The 10,990-nt window shown below is 50.5% G+C and overlaps 1 protein-coding gene across 2 annotated transcripts; it reads right to left on the bottom strand.

Annotated features, from left to right (window-relative positions):
• Positions 1–409: 409 nt before the first annotated feature.
• On the bottom strand, positions 410–7,557 carry KRT2 (keratin 2). 2 transcript variants are annotated; one of them, XM_076006807.1, is made up of 10 exons: positions 6,889–7,557; positions 5,704–5,918; positions 5,282–5,342; positions 4,386–4,481; positions 3,573–3,737; positions 3,134–3,259; positions 2,115–2,335; positions 970–1,004; positions 520–885; positions 410–489 (listed from the first exon to the last, which is right to left on the bottom strand). In XM_076006807.1, exons 1-10 carry the CDS (start codon positions 7,486–7,488, stop codon positions 410–412), a joined length of 1,965 nt encoding a protein of 654 aa, XP_075862922.1. In that variant the 5' UTR covers positions 7,489–7,557. The 2 variants fall into 2 exon arrangements, with proteins under 2 accessions (XP_075862922.1, XP_012618480.2); XM_012763026.2 differs by having other exon boundaries at positions 410–885.
• Between the last annotated feature and the right edge of the window lie 3,433 nt (positions 7,558–10,990).

Here is a 10,990-nt window from a genome sequence, read left to right on the forward strand (position 1 = left end):
TTCAAAGGCAGAGTGGACAAGAGCAACTATGCACACAGAAACAGCTCCCCGGGCACAGCAGGGGAAGGGCGCAGCCTTGGAGGCGGCAGCAGGCTGCCCTGCGGTCCTCAGCAGGACACCTGTCTGGAGGGGCACCGCCCAGCAGGCAATGCAAGGAGGGAGGCATGCGGGGGCGAGAGCGGGCACGGCTGAAAGCGCAAACCTAGACAATGCAGATTCTTATGCAGGACACAGCGGGTGTCGCTGCTCTAACTGATTGATTTGGAAAGAAGATCGTTCAAAAACTGTACGTGGTCTTGATTTTTCCCCAATATGCCATCAGAGCTAAATCATAAAATTTGACCTGCTGTCAGAGGTACAGAGATAGGCTTCTACATTCTGGAGTGGAAGAATCAGGGGGACCCCATCTTTATCTAAAAGAGAAGGTCACGCTGGAACCAAAAGCTTCAACTGAGCCAGAACCACCCTTTACAGAGCCAGAGCCTCCCCCTCCAGAGCCAGAGCCCCCTTTGGAGCCACCGCCAGATCCGTATCCTCCTCCAGAGCTGGAGCCTCCTCTGGAGCCACCGCCAGAGCCATGTTTTCCTCCGGAGCCACCGCCAGAGCCGTATCCTCCTCCAGAACTGGCGCCTCCCCTAGAGCCACCTCCAGATCCGTATTTTCCTCCAGAGCCACCACCAGAGCCGTATCCTCCTCCAGAGCCGGAACCTCCGCCGCCGCCGCCGCCACCTCTAGAGCTGGACCCTCTGCCTCCAGAGCCATAACTGCCACTTCCAGAGCTGTAGCCTCCTCCTCCTCCAGAACCAGACCCTCTACCTCCATAACCAGGGCCTCCGAAGCCAGCTTTGGATGCCACATTTGAAGAAACAGTGCTGCTTGTCACAGCTGCAGAGAGAGATGGTGTTACCACAAAACCGTTGACTTCCACCTGCCTCCACCCATATGACAGGACCACACTCCACTACTTACACATGGTGACACTGTTGCTCAGGTCTCCAGACATCCTGTCAGGGAGGGAGAGAGAAAATAACATGTGGCAAGCACTTAGGTTCTGTGTGCATGTTGCTTCACAACTTCCACCTACGAGTGTGCAGTTTAGCCCCTTAAACCAGCCACCAGGACCGTACGGATCCAGCTTTCTTGTGTGCTGCCAGATCACAGACAGGGCGACAGACCCCATATTTGTGCACAGCCTTGCATCTCAATCCATCTCAATTTTTTTTTCTCTGTTAGAAGATGAAGAGTTGCACTGTTGACCCAAAGTGCTTGAAAAGCAAGTTCACTTTGGACTTTGCAACCCACTTTTATATTTAAATCCATCTTAGAGAGTCTGTTATTCAGAATTTAGGGCACTCCAGAAATGATGCAGTGAGGCTGCACTGAGCAACCAATTCCGAACTGTGGCTCTGTACAGCCTCCTAGTCTTCCCTCCTGCCCCACCCTCCTCTGTGCAACTGAACACTGTCCCCCTTTCTCTCATGAGCTGGAGCCAAGAGGCATTGCCTCTCAGACAAGTGCAAAGCAACAGCAAGCTGCTCCCTCTTTGTCGTCCTGGCTTGCTGATGGCCTGGGGCAGCCCTCCCAGTTGCATCAGCCAGATTAAGTTACCAAAGTTGCCAATAGCATTGACAAAGGTCTCAAAGGGTCCCTCTTTGATGGTTAGCAAATGGTTCTGTTTGTCTCTCTGGAAACCTGCACAGAACTAGGACTGTCACCTGTTCTGATAAGCATGTCCCAGCTAGCCAGCACGTTCCCACACACAGTCTCCCCTGCACACAGGGCAGGGAGAAGAGGCCACTCACCCTGCAGACCTAGAGACCAACTTCCAGACTGTCCAGGACTAACCTATTTTCACTTTCAGAAAAGACCAGGATGTTTAGCATATTGCTTGATTTAATATCATATGCCTTGTGAGTCATTTCACATTGGTAAATGTGCAACTCTATGCTAACGCTTTGTGTGTTAGGTTTCTGCTTGGGGAACACAGAGGATGTCTGCTCTCAGCTACCGGAAGGCACTGCCCGTCCTTGGCCTTCCTCACCTTTGCCTCCAGCCCTGGCTCTAGGAGAAAGAGAACAAACCAGAGTACCCTTGTCCCCTCCCAGTGCCCCCACCTGCATTCCTCGCCCTCTAGCAGCTTGCGGTAGGTGGCGATCTCCACGTCCAGGGCCAGTTTGGTGTTCATCAGCTCCTGGTAGTCACGCAGCAGCCGGGCCAGGTCCTCCCGGGCCTGTTGCAGGGCCTCCTCCAGCTCTGTCAGCTTGTTCTGGGCATCCCTGATGGCGTGCTCCCCACGCTGCTCAGCGTCTGCGATGGCATCTTGCACACCCTTACACTATAGGCAAGGAGAGGTTTCTGTTTGTACAGAGGGGAGCCTGCCTGGCAGGGGGACAGGGAGCAGAGGTGCTCAAGGTGTAGGAAGCCAGAATCACTGGCCTTGGAGGTGTTGGGTCCCCCCCAAGTTAATGCAAATCACAAACAACTGTGCTAAGACTTGTTGCTGTATCTAGGGCATCTTCTTTCCGAGTCACCTTTGACGGGAGCCCTGGACTTTCCCCATAACACCCTTTGATCCTCTCCACAGAGGGCCAGAATCAGTATCCCATTTTATAGATGTGCAAGAAAACACTGGAAATGGACTGCTTTGCAGAACTCCTGGTGCTGACGGAGTTGACTCTGCCCCACGTTCTCTGTTCCAAAGCTCATGTGCAAACCCAGGCCAGCTTGTCCAACACCCACTGCCCCACCATTAACCCAGTCGGCTGGTGTGTAGGGCCTGTGCCACGCACAAAGGGGAAGCTACGTCTACCATCTACAGCAAGTCAAACTGACTTTTGCTTTCCTTGTCATTGCTCCTTTTCACTCATATAAACAAGTGAACACAATTCTTTCCCTTCACCCATCCTTACTTTCTAATGTCTCTTACACTACCCTAAAAATTATTATAAGCCTTAAAGTATGTTAAGTAGAGGGAGTTTGGGATCAATATATGCTAGATTACAGCTTGCCAGTTCCTCCTGTCTCTCACAGGCACGCACTCACACACACGCACACGCACACTCACACACACCCAGGCACAACCTTGTGCCCCAGCCTCCAGTGAAACTGGACCAAGCGCAGGGCCAAGCCTCACCTGCTTCTTCACATGGCCGATCTCCCCTTTCAGCCTCTGGATCACACGGTTCAGCTCGCTGATCTCCGTCTTGATCTCTCGCAGGCTGTCTCCGTGTTTCCCAGCAGTGACCTGGAGCTCTTCATACTGATGCGGGGAGAAGAGGACAGTTCACAAGGAAGTTACAGCCTGGTGCGAGTCCCAGCTTGACTGGAGCCAAGGAAAGGCTGGTTGCTGGTCCAAGGAGGGCCGACCAGTCTGGATGTTGTGGCCGTGCTTGTGGAGGTGGGGACCCTCTCACTCCCCCAGAAGGACTCAGTGCCATTCTTGACACTCTTTCTTGGGAATGGTGCTCAACTTCCATTAGACAAAAGCACCAAGAATCTACTGTGCACTTCCCAGCGGGGGGCGGCCCCAGCTTGCCGCGCGGAGCCTCGCTCCCTGCGCCGCCAGGACTTGCCTTGCTGTGGTACAGCGCCTCGGCCTCCGTTTTGCTCTTGTGGGCGATGTCCTCATATTGGGCACGGACCTCGTCGATGATGCCATTCAGGTCCAGGTTGCGGTTGTTGTCCATGGAGAGGATGACGTTGGTGTCGGTGATAGTCTGTTGCCTCTGGGACAGTTCCTACAACACAAAGGGAGGCCTGGCCGTGACGTCCCTGCCCTCAGCCACAGGCAGCGAGGAGGCCCCGCTCCCTTGTGGGAGGGAAATGCAGACTTCGGACTGAGCATACACTGAGGGGGATCCAAGTTGTACCCACTATTCCTTGGCCTCTCCTGTGGTTGCGCTGAGAATTGTGGGCAGAGGGGCCTGTATTTCTGGAGGCTCCTACTTAACAGCCTTCATCACTCAGGCCAATTAGGACAAGTGCCCCCAGAAGGAAGCCAGCCCATGCCAAATACATTTAGTTTACTTCAAGTTCCAGAATGCGTGTGCACTGGGTTGGAGAGGGGAGATCAGAGATGCAGTGCATTTTTACCTCTGAAGTATATTGGGCACAGGACAGGTCTCTTCCTAAGGGGAGCTGGACATTTAGGGGATGGAGGGAGGGCAAGCTGTCCTGAGCCTTACTTCCTATGACATCAGAGAAGAAACTTTCTCTCCCCCAAGACTTATGCTATAACCCCTCTCCCCTGTGGCCTGGAATGACAGCAAGTTGAAGTCAGTCAGTTCGCAAGTCCCATTCCTGTCACCTTTTCACCAACTGGGAAGGACTTTCCTTTGGTTAAAAAGGTTGGGAAGTAGGGGTCTGTCCAGGAGCAGCCTCCTTACCGCGTCAAAGAGGACTTTCAGGAACTCAAGGTCCTGGTTCTGCACATCCACCTTGGCCTGCAGCTCCACCTTCGTTATGTAAGCACTGTCCACATCCTGCAGGAAAAATCAAGGGCCTTGGTGAAACTCACCGCTCCCTCCACGCAGCACCTTGCACAGATCCCTGTATCAGCCCCACCTGCTCTCCTCCATGCTCCTCCCTGTTAGTTGCTCTCCAACATCCCAGGCACCTCCAGGTGAGCCATTTGACGTGCCATTCACCATACACCATGCACCATGCCAGCGACTCCATAGCCCCATTCACTACTCACACCCTCATGCCTAGGACCATCAATGCTTGGATGGGACCAAACTTTGCCAACCAGTCTCTCCCTCCTATGTGTATTCCCACAATGGGGTACAGTGTTCTCTGTGGGCTTCCACAGTCCTCAACTCTCATCCTCTCTGTTCATCCCACCTCTCCTGAATTTCCCTGGATTAGCCACCAAAGGCCCCACAGGACCCAGGGTAAGGACCTGTATTTTTGGCCTTCTAGCTCAAATCTTTGTCAGCACAACCGACAGCAACTTTAAGCAGGAATTCTAAGGAAAGTCTCATTCCTTCCTTAGCTCTTTAGAAGAATAAACTGCTTTCTGTGTTTGCATTTATCATGATCCAATATAGGTTTTAAGTGGGCTATTGCTGGAAAGTGCTCTGTTAAAAATGCAGAACATCTTTGGAGACTGTATCCAGAAGCGTGAACTGCATAGACATTTTATTTCTGAGAACAGACCATAGACAGGTCCCACCCCTTTCTCTAGCCACTGCTGTTTGCACTTTCCAGCCTGTGTGTTCAGACACAAGGGGCTGTAAAGCATCCTTCTCCCTACCCCCAGCCACGACATTCTCATGCTCACCTTTTTAAGTGTCACGAAGTCATTCTCAGCGGCTGTGCGCTTGTTGATTTCATCCTCATACCTGTTGGAACCCAGATGATATGGCAGTCAGGTTAGTTCCAGTTGGTTTGTTTTTCCTCTCCTTCTCCTACTGGATTCACCCCAAATGCCCCATTCTCTGGGAATATGGAACACTATTTAAATGTCTAAATTGAAGCTATGGTATCCCACGAGGATAGATTTCTATAAACCCTCAAACAGGTAAAAAAAAAAAAATATGATCTCTAAAGCTCTGATGTCTTTCTCACAAATAATCCACAAAGATCCAGGCTCCTCTCCCCTTTATCACCACAAATGCAACTGGGGGAGGGGTGGCTTTTGGGGGATGACTGGATGGCCCAGTTCAAAATTTATCTCCACTCAGCGTTTACTGTGCCACCTACTTCTTCCTAAAATCCTCCACAAGATCCTGCATGTTGCTCAGCTCTGAATCCTGCGATGTTCTTTCCGCCCTGAGCCTATCCACGTATCTCTTGAGTTCCTCAATGTACGCCTGGAAGATGGGATCCAGGTTGGTGGTGCGGGTGCCGACATCCAGCTGCTGCAGCAGCTCCCATTTGGTGCGCAGCACCTGGTTCTGCTGCTCCAGGAACCGCACCTGCCGTGACCAGAAGGAGAGCACATAAGCTCTGGGTCATCCTTCACGCCAGCAAGCCACGCTTGCCACTGGCAGCTCTGCTGCTGCTTTAAGACCTAGAGAAGCCTACAAGGCTTCGTCCCCACCAGCTGGGTGCCAGATCATGCCAGGCAGAGCTCCCGAGCTCCCTGCCTGCATGCTTGGAAAGCCCTGCAGACTCCTAATGCTACGTCTGGCCTCTCCACACAGGGAGTTCTCTCTCTCTTACTTCACCATCCACTGTTCTGTTTGCAGCTGCTCCCAGGACCCCAGGCCATGTCCCTCCCTCATCTTGGTTGAATTTTGGGCAAAGGTCCCATAAGTTCTGGGGAAAACCAAAAGCAGGCATCAGCTGGCACTGCTCCCAAGGGTGCTGAGTATGAGAGTACTGGAGGGCTGGGCTCCTCAGCCTGGTTTTAAGAGCCTTGTAAATTCCTGCCTGTTTCAAGGCAGATAAACCAAGACAGGTTCGTCTGCCTTGAAACAGGAGAGAACCCAGTACCACTCCAAAGTGACACCAGTAAAGACTTTATGGATCACAAAACTGAGAATGCTTCTCTTGAAGGCAGGAATTTATTCACCCCCAAGCAGATATTTTGGCTAACAGAGTACTAACTTCTAGAGAAGGAAAGACTACTTCAGAAGATGTCTTACAAAACCTGCCATCCCATGGCCTGAACTAGTCAGTCCAATTCTTACCTATACCAATTTTTTATGATTTTCAGAATTTTCTATAAATATTAGTTATTTAAACCACAAGAATAAAGCCAAAGAGACAAATAATTCCTAAATCAGACTGTTACAGAAAATGCACGAAGCTGGCATCTTTCCCATTTGGAAATTACAAATAACCCAGGCTACTAAGGCTACACCAATGGGTCCTCGAGGAAACGAATCTGTCCCATCTTCTTCTCAGTTAGAAGTGAGGCATCGCGAGCATCGGGAGACTCACCTTGTCGATGAAGGAGGCAAATTTGTTGTTGAGAGTTTTGATCTGTTCCCGCTCCTGAGACTTCACATTCTGGATCTCTGGGTCGACTTTCACGTTGAGAGGCTGCAGGAGGCTCTCGTTGACAGATACTTCGTGGATGCCTCCACCAGGGTATCCTCCAGGCCCGGAGCCACCAGGACCACCAAAACCTCCAAAGCCACCGCCACCGCCAAAGCCACCAACACCTCCAAAGCGGCCTCCACCAAAACCGCCTCCTCCGAAGCCGCTGCCTCCTCCGAAGCCGCTGCCACCTCCGAAGCCACCGCCGCCTCCAAAACCACCTCCTCTGCCACCAAATCCACCACTGGAGCCAAAGCTTCCACCTCCTCTAGCCACACTAATGGAGATGCTCTTGGTCCCTCCGAGGCCAACAAGACTCCGACTGCCAAAGCCGCCTCCGCCGTAGCCCCCTCCGCCACCGCCATGGCGGCTCAAGCAGGAGAAGCTGGAAGTCGATCTCCGGCTCCCACCAGAGACCACAGCTGAGCCGCTGCTGAAGCCCCGGAATCCTCCACCTGTTCCTCCTCTTCCTCGAGATTTGCACGAGATCTGGCAACTCATGATGCCTTTGCCCAGTGAGGAAAGTCGAAGGTTCCTGAGAAGAGTCAAGGCTGGAGAATCAACTCTGCTGCTGGGAGACCGTCAGGGTCCCCTTATATACCTGCCACCTAGGTGTTGGTGTGCATGGGCGTGGGCCCACTTATGCATGGGTTTGGTCTGCCTGGAAGGTATTCCTAGTGAGTGATTATCAAGCTAATAGCCATTAAAATTCTACTAATCAGCTCCATCCCAGAACTTGCTTTGATTGCAAACCTCTGTTTATCTGGGCATCTGTCACGCAATTTGATTTTGTAAAATCATCAAGAGGAGATCAGCATTTGGTTTTCTCAATCTGAAAAAGGACCTTCTGCAAAATGCTGCTCCTTGTTCTGGACCGACCCAAGGGAGGCTGGCCACCCCCTTGGGCCTGTGCAGACTTGCCATCCCGGTTCAACAGTGAAAGAGATGACAGGTTGAGACTGTTAGAGCCCCTCAGCACCAGCCTTATTTCTCTCCTTGCTTTTCCCTCTGCCCCAGGAAGTTTCAACAAGTGCACGGAGGCATGGCAGATGTGGGGAAGTGGGCATCCTCTTATAGAAAGAGGCTGGCCTAGGATGCAGCAAAAGGGTGTCATTTTTTAAAATGTCGTGGCTCTTTTCTTTCCAAGCTACACCAGAGATATGCAATAACCAGACACTGAGTAGAGAACTTTCTTTCTTATAACCAGTTTTCCTAACCATCAACTCTGTCACTTTTCTACATGAAGACCCAGAGGATGGGGGCTTAAGGAAGGTTTCTCTGCTCCTTGATCTGTGTGACTCAGGGCACCCAATGACAGACTGCAAGCAAAGTCTTTACACAACTCCAAGATCCAAGGATATATTGAATAAGTCAGCATGTACTCACGTACTGCCCAGTGATTCTGTGACGCAGTTAGGAAGTCAGGCTCTTCAATGACATCCAGAGACAGAGGAACATCAGAAGACCCAGCCGGGCTGGCCAGAGTCACCAAACACACAGAGCACTGGCTCCTAAACTCAACCACAGTCTTCCCTTTGTCCGTGTGGCTAAGCATGTTCTCTCACTTTGAAGTAAGAGAACTGAATTTAACATCAGAGGTTCTGTGTTTGAGTCCCGGTTTTGCTATTTACTGGCTGTGTCACCTCAAATTAAACTGAGGCTTTATAGTCTTAGCTACAAAATGGGAAATTCATATGAAGTGTGTTGAAAACCGTGGTGCACAATACAATTGTTAGTATCATTATTGTTTTGGGTGAGACAAAGTTCTCTCCTTTCCTTTTCACCTTTGGCATGTTATTCTCTCTCCTAATGACTGTGCACTCCACATGGGCACCATTAATTACAGAACCAGAATATTCTGATCCTAATACAAAGTTAGCATCAAATAATATAAAAAACATAAGTTGTGAATTTAAGTCCCAATTTCATTGTATTTTAGTTAAATGACCTTAAGAATAAGACGAATATGGCTGTTCTGCCAACAGAACAAGATAATATGCACGTGTGCTGAACACAGTTCCTAGTCCAGGCAGAAACTCAATAAATGTCATTTACCTTCCTGCACCCATTCTCGCCAAGTTTTCAATCCTATGACGTAGCTACGGGGCAGGGGTAGGTAAGGGGGTAAAGAACAGGGAACAAGTTGAGATTTTTGATTTGCAGTAAAAAAAAAAAAAAAAAAAATACTGAGGGAAGCAAATCCCTGTGTCTCCTTGATTTTTTTCTCCTATCTGCCTACATGATTATAATCATGCAAACAAATCACAAAGCTAAAAGCTTTGGAAAGAGTCTCAATCCAAAGCCAAACGTGTCATTATCTATGGATATCTGAGCAACGCCCTAATTGTCCATTACTCCACCGTGACTGTGCCGAGGCCATGCCAGCTTCGGGTGGTCTTAATCCTCTGTGAAGGAAAGGAACAAACATTTATTGACCAGCTGCCTCATCCCAGGTTTGTGCCAGGCGCCCAATCTGTGTGTTTTACTGCATTTTAACTCTGCTGTCACACTTGGGGTGTCCCTCACTGCTGAACATCTTCCCTCTCTAGACCCATGGGCCCATTTGTGACAGTCAAGTTGAAGAAGAGTCCTCCTACTGTCTGGAAATGTGGAGAGTAGAATTAACGCAACTTTGATATTATGGGATATATTTATTCCCATATTTTTAAAATTTCACCTTCTACATAATCTCAATGTGCTATTCTAGATCATATGTTTTGCATTCTTTAAGGGAGTGAAATGGCAGTTAAGAATCTTGGCTTGGCTGTGATTTTGCCACCGACTTTCACCATGGTCCTCAATTTCTTCATCTATAAAATGGGAACATTTATTCTGAATCCTCACTGTCCCACAAATACATTGGCCTGCTGGTGTAAAGGGTTTTAAGCTTTGCCATCTCTGAAACCAGAGCAGGGATCCTGTAGAACAAATTCCTTCTCAGGCTCCCCACGTTTTCTCTCAACAAGCTGCTGGCAAGCCCAAGATCCTAAATGCTTCTCCTTGTAGGTTTTGAAAAGCACATCCATAGCCAGTTGGGCAGAAAAATGAGCCCCCCAATGTTAAGCAGAGAAGTGGTTAGCTGTTTGGGAAATGGGAAATAAATTAAACCCTCAAGCAAATGTGGACGCCAGCGCCAGATTCCAGGCCGGGGTTAGCTTCCTCCTCTCCTGCACAGCTCCCTGCAGCCTCGTGGCACAGTCCTCCCTGTGCTGCAGGGAGCCATGTCCCCAGACCTCTGCAGGACAGAGTCTGCGTCACTTTATCCTTACCCCAATCCTCCAGCCCCTCAGCACAGAGTGGGCACTCAGGGAATAGGCCTACGTTCCAAAAATCATTTCTGCTTTTCTTGGTTTTTCCAGGTGTGTGGATGTGATGTTGGCGACGCCCTGAGTCTTTGCAGCCTTTTATGTGCCTGTTCCCTTAAGATCCCACTGGGAGAGCTGTCTCAGGTTCCTGTCCCTGTCTGGGGTTTCTGTCCCTCCCCATCGGGGTTCCCTCCTCAGGCCGCTGAGGTTAGCCTCTCCTTCCCACAGACTCAACGCACCAGCTGGGCAGAGCTGCCATGTGGCTTGTGCTGCCTCAGAATGGAAACGAAGAGTTTGGGTTTAAAAAACAAAAACAAAACAAACACAACAAAAATCCTCCTCTTCCAGCCCCTGCTGCTGGGCTTAGGCTGCTCAAGGGGCCCGAATCCATGGGGATCCAACAGTGTCAAGAAAGAAGTTCGGAAAACAGAGGCTGGCAATAGGCTGTCCAGCAGCTCAGCCGACGCAGAAGCCCTGAGAGGCAGCTGGCGCCTGGCCTTTGCACGGGCCTTTGCACGGCGGGCTGACTCCCGTGCCTTCCACCATCGGAGTGCCGAGGTGCCGCTCCACAGCCCTAGTGGAGCCCAGAGCAAGGAGAAACAGGAAGCTTTCCGGCTCCCAGTAGGAGCACCTTGCTCAACATCTCCCTCCAGGGCATTTCTTTGTAAACGATTATTTTAAAACTGCTTACTAAGTCT

Source organism: Microcebus murinus, chromosome 10 (genome assembly GCF_040939455.1).
Source record: "Microcebus murinus isolate Inina chromosome 10, M.murinus_Inina_mat1.0, whole genome shotgun sequence".
Lineage (NCBI taxonomy): Eukaryota > Metazoa > Chordata > Mammalia > Primates > Cheirogaleidae > Microcebus > Microcebus murinus.

Bases quoted from the DNA above. Each gene is read 5' to 3' on its own strand.
- KRT2 (XM_012763026.2), bottom strand. From the start codon at position 7,488: ATGAGTTGCCAGATCTCGTGCAAATCTCGAGGAAGAGGAGGAACAGGT. The intron at 5,919-6,888 runs GTGAGTCTCCCG...TGGTCACGGCAG, and splicing joins TTGCCTCCTTCATCGACAAG to GTGCGGTTCCTGGAGCAGCA. The intron at 5,343-5,703 runs GTAGGTGGCACA...GGGTTCCAACAG, and splicing joins GTGGAGGATTTTAGGAAGAA to GTATGAGGATGAAATCAACA.